Source organism: Crinia signifera, chromosome 6, assembly GCF_055691185.1.
Source record: "Crinia signifera chromosome 6, ASM5569118v1, whole genome shotgun sequence".
Taxonomy (NCBI): Eukaryota; Metazoa; Chordata; class Amphibia; order Anura; family Myobatrachidae; genus Crinia; species Crinia signifera.
In genome coordinates, this window is record NC_139222.1 from 116,971,036 (window position 1) to 116,987,922 (window position 16,887).

At 44.1% G+C, this 16,887-nt stretch overlaps 1 protein-coding gene across 3 annotated transcripts in view; it reads right to left on the bottom strand.

Annotated features, from left to right (window-relative positions):
- LOC146008032 (inactive phospholipase C-like protein 2) overlaps positions 1-16,887 on the bottom strand; it is a 229,193-nt gene that overhangs the window by 179,268 nt on the left and 33,038 nt on the right. For all 3 annotated transcript variants that reach the window (XM_083146904.1, XM_083146905.1, XM_083146906.1), the window contains one exon: positions 14,102-14,190. In XM_083146904.1, the coding sequence (XP_083003030.1) occupies positions 14,102-14,190 (89 nt within the window). The remainder of the gene's footprint in view (positions 1-14,101; positions 14,191-16,887) is intronic.

Below are 16,887 nucleotides of genomic sequence, written 5' to 3' on the forward strand. Positions count from 1 at the left end.
TGGAGACTGCATATTCCTGCAAGAGACCCACCTACGGGCTGACCAACACCCCTCCCTAGTCACAAAAAGGTATCCAAATGTATTTTACTCGAACAATGCCTCTAAGCGCAACGGGGTGGCCATACTGCTCCACTCATCCTTCCCATTTATAGTCTCAGAATGTAAAACTGACTCTGAGGGACGATACTTGATTCTAAAGGGCAAACTAGGCCACGAGACAATCACCTTGGCCAATATTTATGCCCCCAACACAGGACACGCAAGGTTTTTTAATACTTTTTTTAGAATCCTTTCTGAATTTCGGTCAGGTAAAACTTTGGTAGGCGGAGACTTCAACACAGTCATACACCCATCCCTAGACAAATCGGGTCATCTAAATGACTCCACTCCAATTCCCGGCTCAGCAGCCCTTCAAAAACACATGGCTGAGGCTGGCCTTTTTGATGTATGGAGATCCCTTAACCCTACTACCAGGGATTATACTTTTTATTCCAACCCCCATGCCTCCTACTCACGCATTGATATGTTTCTAGGCTGCGCCTCCCTTTCCCAAGTAGCAACTCATTCAACGATTTCCCCCAACTCTTGGTCAGACCATTCCATTCTAGAAGCATCCTTTGGACTCTTGGAGGCCACCTCGGGTAGACCCTCCTGGAGGTTAAACGAAATGCTCTTGAAGCTCCCCCAATTTCGCGAGACAATCATTGGCCACCTTCAAGAATATTTCAGTTTCAATTCCACCGATGATATGCCATTTCCCACAACGTGGGAAGCACACAAATCTGTGATTAGGGGACACATGATCCAATTTGCCTCCCGTCGAAAAAAATCCCAGGAAATGCTGATTACTTCATTGAATACTGAAATTGCAGCACTAGACAGAGAACATAAGAGAACACTATCTAGACACACACTGTCCAGACTCTCCCTTAAACGTGCCGAATTGCAAATTATATTAGCTGAAAGGGTGGAGAGGAGCCTCAGATGGGCGAACCAAAAATTCTATGACAAGAGTAACAAGGCCCAATCTCTCCTAGCTCGTCGGTTACGGTCCAAACAGGCATCCCAGACCATCGCTTCAATTAAGGACTCGTCAGGCACCACATTGTATAACCCTAAAAAAATTAACGAGGTATTCGCTAAATACTATAGAGCTTTATATAACCTGGATGCCCCGCCTGATGTCTCCTCTCACACCCAGGACATTCAAAAATATCTAGACTCCTGTGACCTCCCTAAGATCTCTGAACCCACTGCTCAGTCACTAGGGAGGGACATCACTGAGGAGGAACTTGCCGTGGCCCTCAAATCACAGAAGTCGTCAAAGGCCCCTGGCCCTGACGGCTTCACAATGGCTTATTATAAAACATTCGCTCGGCATCTTTCCCCCCAGCTTGTCAAGCTATTTAATTCAATCCTACATGGTGCCCCATTTCATCCTGACTCCGCCACATCCAAAATAATTTTAATTCCCAAACCAGGTAAAGATCCTTCTCTCTGCGCCAGCTATCGCCCCATCTCCTTGATTAATACTGACCTCAAATTGTTTGCAAAGATTTTAGCCACCCGACTGAGTGGGCTTCTACCCTCACTTATACACCCGGATCAAGTAGGTTTTATTCCTCACCGTCAAGCTTCCGACAACACTAGACGCACCATTAACCTGATCCACCATTCCAACACACATAAGACCCCTTCAATTGTACTAGCCTTAGATGCCGAAAAGGCATTTGACCGCATATTATGGCCTTTTATGTTCACCACTTTAGCCTCTGCAGGCATAACTGGAAATTTTTTACAAGCAATCAAATCCCTATATTTATGCCCGACATCTACCGTCATGACCAATAGCCTCCAATCCCCGAGGTTTAACCTTGGGAATGGGACAAGACAAGGCTGCCCCCTGTCCCCCCTCCTCTTCGCCTTATGTATAGAGCCTTTGGCTGCTAGAATTAGAATGAACCCTGATATACGGGGAATTGAGGTAGGGGGACATCAATATAAACTGTCACTTTTTGCTGACGATATCCTCCTCACCCTGACTAATCCCCTGATATCCCTACCTAACTTGCAGTCAGAACTCATCGCATACGGTTCCCTTTCGGGATATAAAAATAACAGCACAAAATCTGAAGCTATGGCCATATGTATCCCCCCCCAACTTCTCTCCACACTGAAAGCCTCCTTTCCCTTTACATGGCGCCCCCAGGCGATTAAATATCTAGGCATATATATCACTAAATCCTACTCCCTTCTATACCAAGCTAACTACGCCCCCATGATCCGCACTTTGACCACAGACATTGCACGCTGGCAGCCACTTTATATCTCATGGATAGGAAGGATCAATGTGATTAAAATGAATGTCCTCCCAAGATTACTTTACCTTTTTCAGACCTTGCCATTAGCTGTACCATACACGGCCTTAAATTCCCTCCAAACACTATGCAACCGTTTTATTTGGGCAAATGGTAAACCCCGTATCCGCAGAACCACACTAGCCAGAACGGCATCAGATGGAGGCCTTGGCCTCCCAAATCTCCGATTGTATTATCACGCGGCTCAAATAAACCAGATCATTTTATGGCACTCAGAACCCGGATGCAGAAAATGGGTCGACCTTGAAAACGCCCTGCTCCAGGTAGGCCGGGTTGATGAGATAGTCTGGCTCCCGAGGTCGATGAGACCAGCCTCGGCCTATGAGACCCCAATCATCCGATTTACGCTGACACTGTGGGACAAACTCCGTTCTCAGATGAAACTAGCCCCACACCCCTCACCTATGTCCCCTATATGGGACCATCCCCTTTTCCCTACGGGTTGTGACAAAATACTGGCCAAACCCTGGCGTGATCTGCACATCACTAGATTCAAACATGTCAAAGATGAATCGCCCAACTCTGCCCTTGCCCAATTACGGTTGTCAAGCTCGACCCCCGCTATGACACACTTCCAAGGATTACAGATCCTAAGTTTTGTTACTTCCCAATACCCATCTAGCAGAATACGCACACTGACACCAATCGAACGTCTATGTTCGCACTCAGTAGGCAGAGGGGGCAACATTTCTTTCTTGTATAACAAGGTTCTGGCCTCTGTCCCTACAAACCGAGAACCACACGAAATAGCATGGGAAAAGGACTTCCCAAACTCCATAGCTGAAGAAGACTGGCCTATTATCCGATCTAGGACCGCCAAGGCCTCCATTAGCGTTGCTATCAAGGAAACATGCTATAAGGTTTATACCCGCTGGTACCTGGTCCCAACTCGGCTGCACGCCATGTTTCCCTCAACATCTGATCTATGCTGGAGAAATTGTGGCCAAGTGGGCACGTTCTCTCACATCTGGTGGGAATGCCCAATAATTAAGACCTTCTGGATGACAGTATGGTCACTGATATCTCGCTTACTCGACACGCCCCTCTCACCTTCAGCCACAGTTGCATTACTGAACGCCCCGTCCCCAAATGTCAGTAAACCCCAGGACAAGCTTATTGTCCACATTTGTAATGCCGCAAAAACCCTGATTGCCAGACACTGGAAGAGAGCTGAGATGCCGTCTAAGACAGCTCTCCTTTCCCGAATCAACTTTGTAGCCTCAATGGAATACATCACGTGTTTACAAAATGACTCCATAACTACCTTTCACAAGATATGGTCCCCCTGGTACTCCTTCAACTCCTCCCCCTCCCCTGGACTCTGCTAACTGTACCTAATTGTATTTTAATGTATTTTATTGTATGTTAAAAATTACCCATTTGTATTCCTTATTTCAGAGGTTCCTATATTAACCTCATTTGATGCTACCATTAGAAATAATGGAACTACCTGCTAAAATGTATAATTGTTTTTGTTCTTTTTTTTTTTTTTTTCTCTGTAAAAGAAAAAACTCAAATAAAAATTCATTGTTTTAAAAAATATATATTTATATATAAAGAAGTAAAGGCAGGCGGGCACTCACTTTTGGTAGTCATGCAGGTGCAGGGTCCATATAGGAATAATAATTGACACACTCACCCAATCTCCGGAGCAGACCAAGCAAGAAAAGACCAGCACTCAAATGAAGGTGAAGAAAGTAGAAATTGTATTCACAATGTAAGCATGTTAGACAGACATTGCAACAGCTGACCCAACAGCCGTTTCAACCAGGGGGTCCTGGTTTTCATCAGGGGTAACACACACTGACATGTACAGGCATATAAATACACTTGAAAAGGGCGCCAGTCCCTTCTTGTTTGACCCAGTCAGCTGGTGTGCCCAGCGGGGTCAGCGGTGACTGACAGCCGCGATCACAGAGCCGCCGCCAGTGAGGGTGACGTCAGTAGGGGATTCCCCTGCTACGTCAGTGTGTGTGCAGCCTATGTGCTGATCGTCTGTATCTATGTGTCCGTGCTCCGACGGAGCCTGATGGTCGCGCTGGATCTCAAAGCGCTGTAAGGTGTTTCACTGGTGTTCTGAGCTGACGGAAACAAGCCGCTCACGTTGCTGTGAGGTGGGGGCTGAACTTAGGACTTGGGACTGGTTGTTGAAAAAGATGTTTGGACTGTATGCATGTGTTCATTAGACTATGGCGTTCCATTTGCATATTTATTGGAGGGGTAATATTATTGACTGTACCACATGTCGACGACATCTATGTCGACAAAAATATCTGCAATTTTAGGGAAAGAAAAAGTACTCTCTTTTGCCTAAAATTGCATGTTCATTTACTCTCAGGGGAGCACCTCCACTAGCCATTGAATATTAATATCTAGGCACCCCATTAAAAATATCGTGGATCTAGAACTGTGTTTAAATATTCAAAATCTATATTCGTGTTTAGGCTTGTGCACCGGTATCACCCCAATCCCCTCCCCCTCTAACAGTGGTCGAAGTGGGGCGGTATACGGGGGTATGCCATACCGCCACTTTAATCTGAAGATAAAAAAAAAACTTTTTTTTCCCCCTCAGGATGCTCTCTGATCACTCAGCAGCGCATATTGTGCTTTTGTAATACCCCTGTACAACGGGGCAGTCTGGCAGGGGACGTTGATGGACAGGGGGGTGTCCGAAGGTGCGCACTATATTCACTCTTTACTTTTCCATACCCCCACTTCAAAATTTCCATACCCCCACTTCAAAATTTCCACTTCGACCACTGCCCTCTAAGACAAAAATATCTGGACACAACATGGAAAAATCATGATTATATATACATATGCATGCCCACTGGTGTACTACATAGGCAGGTGCAACTTGCATTGCTCCCCATATAGAAGCACACCGAGGCGCTGTTCGTGCGCCTTTTGTCTACTGTAGTGATAGCCACATTATGTTTAGAACTGTGCAGGTCAGAGACTACATCATTGGGCTAGTGCATACGGTGATGCTCTCTAATATTAAGCACACTCAGACGCTGTATGTAAGCCTCAATGGTCAGTACTGCTTGACTGTAGATTGCCAAGTTTGGTAAAGTACTAGATAATGTACTGTAACCTAGGACAAGTACATGCAGCGATGCTTACTTTTTAGAGCACACTCAGGTGCTGTACGTATGTCCTTGGAGCACAGTGTTAAGTCAATGTAGACTTCTGTTTCAATGGCACAGTTCAATGTTGCAAATGTGATGATGTCCATTGTATAGTTACAAAAAGCAACCCAATTTAAAGTCCCCGTTCAATCCAAGAGGAGACAGGCAATTAAGCCTATGTATCCACTGTAGTTCTCGTTGCAGTAAAGCTCTAACTCGGTCACCACCCCTTCTGGGAGAGGGGATGTGGTCGATGATGAAGCATTTGAGTTGGCTTATTTTGTGCTGTTTTTCTTGAAAGTGTCGTGCTACCGGTAGGTTCTTTAATTCTGATGCCGTTGCTAGACTGTCAAGGCTCTTTTTGATTGAGGAGCGGTGTTGTCCTAGACGTTCCTTTAACATTCTGGACGTTTTCCCAACGTAGAGCAAATTACATAGACAACGAATCTGCTTGTACAGTCCAACCTGTACTTGCATTTGTAGTCTCTTTGGTCAATGGGGTTGGTGAAGTGGACTCCCACTGTTAGGAAGGCACAGTTAACACATCCTGTACATTTATATACCCCTGGTTTCTTTGTGAGCCAGTGGTTTGTCTTGTCAATAGTGCTTGTTCAGTCTGTGATTACCAGTCTGTCCTTCAGGTTTGGGCCCCTTCTGATGTCACAAGCCACTGCCAAGGGCATTAACAACACGCTGCAGTTTGATGGCAGTGATGCTGAAAGGATTCTGTTTGCAGATACAGAAGCCCTAGCATTTCACAAAGATTCCCCAGATGAACTTTATCAGGATCTCTTTAGATTGAAGAAAAGAGAGATAGAGCTGCAACTGCATGGACTTACTTTGTCCCAACATTTCAAAGAGCAACTCATTCCTAGAGGGTTCAGAATTAGTAATCAACCAACGATAGGTCGACACAATAACGAATTCTGTATCAATTGGTGTAATATACTCAACAAATGTTCACATGATCTTATGTTACTTGTAATTGAGCAAACCAGCCTTGATTTGGAGACCATCAAAAGTGACATCGCAGAGCTCCAGCAAACGGAGATCTACTCAAATCTCCATACCACTGGGAATGAACTACTGACCAGACTAGAGAAGGAAACAGAGAAATTCAAAGACAACCTGCTTAAGTTTAAAAAGAGTACAAACAGTCAAGCAGGACTATAAAGACAATAGGGTTTATTCTTGGTATTCCCGCCTTGAAACAAGAAGATCACGTCCACAATACAAGCGCGGCGGCAATAGGAGACCACCAACTGAATTCACCGATTTGGAGAGCCATTCGCAAACATCCGCCAGCGATTCGGATGCACCGTCCACCAGGGGACAGGACAACCAATACTTGGAAAGATCAGAGAGAAACCGCCGGACTCCAAAAAACCCTCTGTACCCACCCGTAGAGGTGGGAGGAAAAGACAAAAGAAAAGCATGAAACCAGTAGATAGATCTGTGATTTTCAACTTGTCACAACACACTCTAACGGAAGCAGAAGCCAGCCTTTTACATAAGGGACTCTCTTTCGTGCCCACATTAAAACAAAATTTGTTTGACTGGCAAGTGGATCTCTACAAATTTGGGCGGCAACTACGCTTAAAAGACTTCTTTTCTCGGTATAGTGGAGGAACCAATCTTGAGGACCAGCCTAACACGAAGGCATTGAAGCGAGCCAGCACCTTTGATCCTCCTGCTACAAACCCGTCTATCAGCACCTTCATGCGGATCCTTAAAAGGGATACCAATTCATTTGTGCAGCAGCAAAAAAATCTCATTCTCAAATACCAGCAGAGATGAAAGAATAGCACTGAAGACTTTACAGAACGACAAAGATCTAGTAATTAGATCAGCTGATAAAGGGGGTGGCATTGTCTTGCTTGACATGGAGTACTACATCAAGGAAGCACTCACCCAATTAGCAGACACCAAGTGTTACCAACCACTGGACTATGACCCGACTTGGCGCTACAAAAAAGAAATAGATGCAGTCATCAATATCGGACTGATGAACAACTACATATCCAAAGAAACAGCTGAATTCCTAACCCAGGACAAACCCAAGATACCTATTCTCTATACACTACCTAAGGTCCATAAATCACTGATGGCACCACCAGGGAGACCAATCATCTCAGCTAGGGGCTCCCTGTGCCAGCCATTGTCTCAATTTGTGGACCTCCATCTCCAACCGATTGTAAAATCAGGAGAAAGCTTTATCTCTGACACAACGGACTTCCTCGTCAAACTCAGCAAGATCAGAGACATTCCAGCGGACACTTTGCTTGTAACAATGGATGTTGCAAGCCTATACACAAACATCCCGCACAAAGTAGGCTTGGCAGCCAGCAAGAATGCTATTCTCAGCAGCACAACTTACAGCGGACCGCCATCTGAATATATGATCCTGCTCATGGATATCATATTAAACAAAAACTATTTTCTTTTTGAAAACCGATTTTTCCTACAGAAACAGGGCACAGTGATGGGGTCAAATATGGCCCCATCTTATGCTAATCTGTGTATGACTTCTTATGAGAAAGAACACATTACCGGTAACCAAATGTACAGCAGTAATATACTGTTTTATGTCCGGTTTATAGACGACCTATTCCTTCTGTGGACAGGTGGAGAAGAGAAACTTCTGTCTTTCACGCAATACTTGAACACCATCCTGGGAACAATCAGATTGACTCTGAACTTCAGTGGCATCACCATTTGCTTCCTAGATGTTTTGATCAAACTCACTGATGGAAAACTAAACACATCCATCTACAACAAAGCATCAGACAAGAATACACTACTGCATGCCAGCAGTTTTCACCCTGATCCCTTGAAAAGGGGCCTTCCATATTCCCAGCTTCTGCGGGTGCTACGGATCACATCTGACCCCTCGGAATTGGAACATGCCTTAACACAGATGGCCAAGAGATTCTTGGACAGAGGGTACCAGAAAAATGATGTAGATGAAGCACTAAGGAAGATTGACCTACTCAAAAGGGAAGACCTACTCTCCACAGAACACAATACTAAAAGATCCAAGGAAACCAGACTAAATTTATGTAGCACATACACTTTGGCTTCAAAGCATATCAAAAAGAAAATTCAAGAGCACTGGCACCTGATATCTAGTGATCCCACAGTAGGAACACTGCTGCCTACCCCACCAAGATTTGCCTACAGAAGGGGCCCAAACCTGAAGGACAGACTGGTAATCACAGACCGAACAAGCACTATTGACAAAACAAACCACTGGCTCACAAAGAAACCAGGGGTATATAAATGTACAGGATGTGTTAACTGTGCCTTCCTAACAGTGGGAGACCACTTCACCAACCCCATTGACCAAAGAGACTACAAATGCAAGTACAGGTTGGACTGTACAAGCAGATTCGTTGTCTATATTCTAAAATGTCCCTGTAATTTGCTCAACGTTGGGAAAACGTCCAGAATGTTAAAGGAACGTCTAGGACAACACCGCTTCTCAATCAAAAAGAGCCTTGACAGTCTAGCAACGGCATCAGAATTAAAGAACCTACCGGTAGCACGACACTTTCAAGAAAAACAGCACAAAATAAGCCAACTCAAATGCTTCATCATCGACCACATCCCTCCTCCCAGAAGGGGTGGTGACCAAGATAGAGCTTTACTGCAACAGGAACTACAGTGGATACATAGGCTTAATTGCCTATCTCCTCTTGGATTGAACAAGGACTTTAAATTGGGTTGCTTTTTGAAACTATACAATGGACATCATCACCTTTGCAACATTGAACTGTGCCATTGAAACAGAAGTCTACATTGACTTAACACTGTGCTCCAAGGACATACGTACAGCGCCTGAGTGTGCTCTAAAAAGTGAGCATCGCTGCATGTACTTATCCTAGGTTATAGTACATTATCTAGTACTTTACCAAACTTGGCAATCTACAAGTCAAGCAGTACTGACCATTGAGGCTTACATACAGCGCCTGAGTGCGCTTAATATTAGAGAGCATCGCCGTATACACTAGCCCAATGATGTAGTCTCTGACCTGCACAGTTCTAAACATAATGTGGCTATCACTACAGTAGACAAAAGGCGCACGAACAGTGCCTCGTGTGCTTCTATATGGGGAGCAATGCAAGTTGCACCTGCCTATGTAGTACACCAGTGGGCATGCATATGTATGTATAATCATGATTTTTCCATGTTGTGTCCAGATATTTTTGTCGACATAGATGATGTCGACATGTGGTACAGTCAATAATATGACCCCTCCAATAAATATGCAAATGGAACGCCATAGTCTAATGAACACATGCATACAGTCCAAACATCTTTTTCAACAACCAGTCCCAAGTCCTAAGTTCAGCCCCCACCTCACAGCAACGTGAGCGGCTTGTTTCCGTCAGCTCAGAACACCAGTGAAACACCTTACAGCGCTTTGAGATCCAGCGCTACCATCAGGCTCCATCAGAGCACGGACACATAGATACAGACGATCAGCACATAGGCTGCACACACACTGACGTAGCAGGGGAATCCCCTACTGACGTCACCCTCACTGACGGCGGCTCCGTGATCGCGGCTGTCAGTCACCGCTGACCCCGCTGGGCACACCAGCTGACTGGGTCAAACAAGGAGGGACTGGCGCCCTTTTCAAGTGTATTTATATGCCTGTACATGTCAGTGTGTTTTACCCCTGATGAAAACCAGGACCCCCTGGTTGAAACGGCTGTTGGGTCAGCTGTTGCAATGTCTGTCTAACATGCTTACATTGTGAATACAATTTCTACTTTCTTCACCTTCATTTGAGTGCTGGTCTTTTCTTGCTTGGTCTGCTCTGGAGATTGGGTGAGTGGGTCAATTATTTATATATAAATATTGATAGATAAAACATATATTTCTCAGAACTCGGCCACAGAAGCAATATCGTTGGCTTTTAAATAACTGATTTATACTTGCATGGGGAGGAGAGGTGCCCCCTTGGGAGCAGGAGCCCGGCGGCAGATGACTCCATTGCCTCCCAGATTTCTGCCTCTGTCTTTGCATATCCCTCTTATAGTTGGGAACGTTTCAAATGTAAAAGAGCTGCAGGTGCATAGGGAGGCTTCCTCAAAAAGTGTATTAGTAAATTGAGAGCGGCCTAAGCGCCAGTCTAATATATATGTAAATGCTGCTGCACAGGAGAAGGTGAAGATATCAGGTAAACCCAAGCCTCCTTTTAGTTTTGGTTGACAGAGTCTACGAATCGCTATACGAGATTTCTTGGACCGCCAAATAAATTGGCGAAAATGTGTCATGCATTTCTCTGAAACAAATTTAGGGAGAAAGAAAGGGAGCATTTGTAATGGATAGGCTAATTTTGGAAAAAGGATGCTCTTAATCACAGCAATTATTCCAAGCAATGATAATGGAAGGTTCATCCACTGAAGAATTTTTTGTTCAATTTTGGAAATTACAGGGGGAAAATATGCATAATATATTTTTGAAATTTGTGGGGTAATGTAGATACCCAAATATTTAAGTTTGGAGGAAGCAGTGGGGAAAGTATTCATTAAAGGTGGGCAAAAGGGGGCGAGATCTGGTCTAGTTAAAGGTAAAACTTCAGATTTAGAAGTGTTAATTTTATAGCCAGCAAACGTACTAAAAGTTTAAATTGCTTGCAATATAGGTGGGATCGAGGTGGCGGGGTTTGAAATAAATAATAATAGATCATCTGCAAATAAAGAAAATTTTAATTCTATAGGGCCTACATGTATACCATCAAATTGTCCATGATTACGGAGAGATATAACTAAAGGTTCCAGTACTAAAGCGAGAGGGGAGAGAGAGGGCACCCTTGTCTGGTTCCTCTTTGTATTGGTATGGGGGGAGAAAGATAATTATTGTCCGCCACTGCAGACGAGGACATAGCGTTAAGGGCGCGGATAAGATCTACAGTCAGATGGGAAACCAAATCTAGTAAGCGTTTCATATAGATGGCCCAGACCACAAGGTTGAAGGCCTTCCCAGCATCTAGAGAAATAAGTAATTGTAAAGTATCTTCATGGATATCATCCAGATGCTGTAAAAGAGCCAAGACCCTGCGTATGTTTGAAACTGCATTCCGTCCCCAAATGAAACCAGTTTGGTCCTCGTGTACAATAGACAGCAACATTACCTTCAGTCTGTTGGAAATTATTTTAGTAAAATTTTTATAATCGTCATTTAATGATGATATAGGGCGATAGGAGGATGGGAGCAAAAGATTCTTATTTGGTTTCGGAAAGGAGTTTTATAATGGCGTCATTAAAATAAGGCGGAAGGGGGCCACCTGACAAAAGGGAATTATAAAAGGAAGTGAGTATAGGGCTAATGGATTGTGAGAGACACTTGTAGAACTCTGCAGTATAGCCATCCGGTCCGGGTGACTTACCAGATTTAAGGCAGTGGGTTCTATTATTGATTAAAAGGTGTCACAAAATGGAATTTCACAGCGCATTCCATCATCCGCTGGTCTGACTGGCATCCTGCGCCTTCAGCCTCTGCGTTGTGGTCCCGCTCCCAGCACTAAAAGTCTGCGGCCACTGACATTTGTTCGCTATTCAGACCACACCGGAGTTGACTCCTATTCCAACCATGGCAGCACTATGATGGTCTGGGTCAGCTGACAGTTCAGCAGCCCATGCACAGCCGGTCTACTGTCATTTGACTTTCGGCAATCCGTATTCCCAGCACTGGCAAATTGCCAGTGTTGTCTGCTACCTAGAGTGAGTTCCTGTATTCTCTCCTGTTTGGAATATAGACTAGTGCAGTTTCCATCCTCCACATTTCCTGTCTTCAGCGGCTATCCCGAGTAGGTGTTCATACGATACCTCTTTGGAGTGATTGTGCATACTGGTCCTGCACCTACCCCAGTCTCCTGAAAACCTGCATTACTGGTACAGCACACACATCAGTCATTCTGCAATAGCTAGTACTGCAGCCATCCCAGCAATCCTGTCCTAAGTAGCTGACCTGCACTACTCCAGCATATCCTTAGCTGATCTATGCCAACTACTCAGCTTCACTTACATTTGTCCTGTCTGTGGCTGAGGAATGTCTATGTTAAGCCTGCTAGATTATGCTCTAAGGTTCCCACTCAAAGCCCAGTATGTAGTTCCAGTCTTTATAAATCTCCGAATTCCATGACAATAGGTCACAATCTTGCATAAAAATAAATCAAATGTAATTAAGTTATTTAATTTTTTTTTATTTCACAATAATCAGTGTGTGTAAGAGGAGTGAGCGGAAATGTTTAATGTCCATAATTTGCAATATAACAAAGAAGAGCTGTATTCAAATGAGCAAGTTGGACTGAAAATGTATTGCTTTGAGAGCACTAAGTAAATCTTGTGTTCTGAAGTATACATAGGCAGGATCACCAGAAGGGCTTTCTGAAGTGCCTATTTTTTTTTATAATTGCACCATACTCTAAGCTTGCAATGCCATCTAGTGGTGCACATGTATATTGTAGTTAGTACATTTATTTTTAAAATAGGGCCCCATATTAAGATTTTGGATCCTTCAGAAAGTGTATATATAAGTGTATATATTTAGGTTCTTCAGTGACCATCTCACAGCATGAGAAACATATGTGAACCAAAGCGTAGCTCATTTGGGGGCAGACGCATTAACATGGCCTTTATGTGTCCTGCTTCTCCTGCACATTGTGCTGTGCATTTTAAGAAAAATAAGCTCTCCCCCCCCCCCCCCCACCAGCCAGCTGTATGGGCATGCGCCCATAGCAAGATCACTATTATCGTGAGATCTCTAGCGCAGCCCGGAGCCAGCAGCAGGGTTAACCTTGTCCCTGCTATGAGAATAGGACAACACTATCCCTGGGCTGGCGAACCGGAAAGAGCAGGGTTTTCATCTGGGAAGACATTAATACATTGCATGAGATATAAAAAGCAATAAGAGTAACAGGAGTACAGCCTATGAACCTTAAACTCAGAGCTGCCTCAGGCAAATGTTAAGCACTGGTTTAACAGAAGACGTTAAAATAGATATTTTACTAGCGTTAGTGCAGAACAAGCACTTATCGCTCTTTCCTACATCTACCCCATGGACTCTGGCTAAATGCCCTAAAAACACATCTAGTGCACATGTACTGGTATCCTCTAAAACAGGGCCCTTCAACTTCTGTGATACAGGTTGAGTATCCCTTATCCAAAAAGCTCGGGACCAGAAAAAATCTTGGATAGCGGATTATTCCGTATTTTGGAATATTTTTATATTCCAATGAGGTATCTTGAAGTATCTTGCATTTATGTTGTACAAACACATGAAATATACACAGACATTTTTTATTTGTGCATAAAACAAGGTTTCAAAACATGAAACAAAGTTTGTGTACTATATCAGGCAGTGAATGTGAATGGCAAGCAATCATTTTCCTGCACATATTTGGTGTCAGTTACATATCACGTCCCCAGTAGTGCTGTTACTGATGTCTCTAGTAAATAGAAAAAAATTTCTTCACTATCTGGAATGTATGGTTTTCGGAATAATTTGGATAAGGAATACATGTTATTAAAGGTAAGAGACTTGATTACAACTAGGTTATTTTAATCCTGGTGATCTCTCACCTTATATCTTTGATCTTCAGATAGGTCTCTGACACCCTTCAGAGCAATAAACACCTCATAGTGAGGGTCAGAACCACCAGAGAATGGCCCTGCAATAAGAAAAAGAACAATCAGATCTATATGCTTATATTACAGGAACCTACTCTATGAGAGAAATAAGATGATTGGTACCAAAACCTTGCTCCACACAAACAATTGACAGAGGACCACACAAACAATTGACAGAAAGAAATTGAGAAAAGCAGAGTAAAACTGTCCTACAACAGCAAGGAGTGGAAGGGAAAAAAAAAGAAGTAAATAAAAGGCACATTACCACTCCCACAAACCCAGACAAACCCTCCCATTTGTTGGAGGGCCCTCTGTAAAAGAAGATGGGAAGGTGTAAAGCACTGAAGCAAAAATGATTGAACCAGGCAGCCTGAAAAAGATGTAAAATATAGGAAGAATAGTGGATAACCATGAGCATGCAGGACAGGCAAAATGATACTTTTTAAAACCTTGGCTTTGGGCCTTTCCTCCTCCTCTTGGGTCTAAAAGTGGTGACATATGAAGCATACATAAGGTAAGGCATAACAGAAGCAATGGAAGTGAATGGACATTAACCCCTTCAGTGGTGGGGTTTTTTTTGGGGAGCGCTCTCCACTGGGCGAGTTTTTTATGGGGAGCACTCCCTTAACCCCTTCACGACATTTGACGTATATATACGTCATGGCCGGGAAGTACTTCCCGACACATGACGTATATATACGTCATGACTTCAAACTGTCACTGCGTCTAGAGACGCAGTGACAGAGGGACGATGTCTGCTGTCCCTGACAGCAGACATGTCCCTGCATGCCCAGGGGGGGCTGCGATGCCGCCCCCCCGTCGGCGATCGCTGTGATTGGCTGTTCAGTGTGAACAGCCATTCACAGCGTTTTCTGTGTCACCGGCGAATAACGTTCGCCGGTGACACGGGATCGGAGGTGATTGGTGCTGTAAAGTACAGCACCAATCACCGCGGGGTGTAAGGGTGACACTGGTGTCACCCCACCTCACCCCGCCCGCCCCCAAAGGCCGTGATTGGTTTGTCGGACCGACGGACCAATCACAGCCATGGAGGGGGGTTTAAACTAACGGTGACTGCACTGCAGACGCCATTCCGGTCTGGAATAGCGTGCAGTGCGGTCACCGTGCCCAGCTGCCGCCATATACTGACCAGAACCTTGCTCAATACTTACCTGATCACTGCTTGGGATCTTGCTTCATCTTGTGACATCCTGTGCTGTGTTGTGCTGTGTTGTGCTGCTGCAGTGTCATCGAGTTAGAGAGAGAGAGATAGAGATAGAGAGAGAGAGATAGAGAGGCCTAGTGACAGAGAGTGCTATATTTTGTGCTGCTGCAGTGTAATAGAGTTATAGATAGAGAGATAGAGAGAGATAGAGAGATAGTGACAGATTGTGCTATATATTTTTTATATAACTGACTGCTGCCCCCCCTTTTGTGCTGATCAGTATAAATTAACTGATGAGCAACTTTTTGGGGGCGCAGGTTTTTTTTTATATATATATATACCTGTCAGTGCTGCTGCTGCAGTGTCATAGAGTGATAGATAGTGAGAGATAGAGAGATAGAGAGAGATAGTGACAGAGAGTGATAGAGACTGCTATATTTTGTGTCTGCTGCCCCCCTTTTGTGCACCCCCAGCAACTTTTTGGGGGTGCAGGGGTTATTTTTCATATATATAACTGTCAGTGCTGCTGCTGCAGTGTCATAGAGTGATAGATAGTGAGAGATAGAGAGATAGAGAGAGATAGTGACAGAGAGTGATAGAGAGTGCTAAATTTTGTGTCTGCTGCCCCCGCCTTTTGTGCTGATCACTATATCTGAGGTGATCAGCAACTTTTTGGGGGTGCAGAGGTTTTTTTTTTTTATATATACCTGTCAGTTGCACTGTCAGTTGCACCAAAGGTTGTGCACCTGCTGCCCCTCACTGGTAATCAGTGTCGCATCACTGATCACCTTTTTTTTTTTTGTGGGTGCTGTGGGGTCTTTTTTTAATTTTTTTTTTACACACACTGTGATTTTGTGGGTGTCCTGTGGCCACTGTGCGCTGATCAGTGACGTACATCACTGATCAGCTTTTTCGGCACAGGGTTGATTTATTTTTTATTTTATTTTTTATCAAATTCCTGTTGCCTTTGAGCGCTGTTCAGTGACGGACGTTACTGACCAACATCTGTGCTCAATTTTTGGCGCAGGACCTTTTTTTTTTTTTTTTAACCCCTTCAATTTTATTTTTTTTTAACCCCTTCAATTTTTTTTTTTTTTTAACCCCTTCAATTTTTTTTTTTTTGTATAAAGTATTTTTTTTTTCTGCACTACATACACACTACACACTACATACCCCCCGGGTTGAAATAAAGTTTGTACCCCCCCCTACACTATACACGTGTTGAAACATTTCACTACCAGTAACACAAAAATAAAAATGGCATCCCAAATGTCATCCCAGTCATCCAGAAGAATGTATTCAGTGGAGGAGGCATATGCCATGCTTGCCTCTGACTCTGACACAGCCAGTGAGGCAAGCGGGGAATTTGAAGGATTCGTCTTAAGCTCCTCTTTCTCCTCTGGTGATGAGGGACCCCCTCAAAGACGCCCCCGTAGAGCAGCTGAGACCCCCCCCCCCCCCCAATAATTGATCTCGTATGGACCCCACCACCAGACAATTTTGAGCCCCAGGTTCCTGAGTTTTTGGCCATGCCAGGAATCCAATTTGATTCCACAGGTCTCAGAGAAATTGA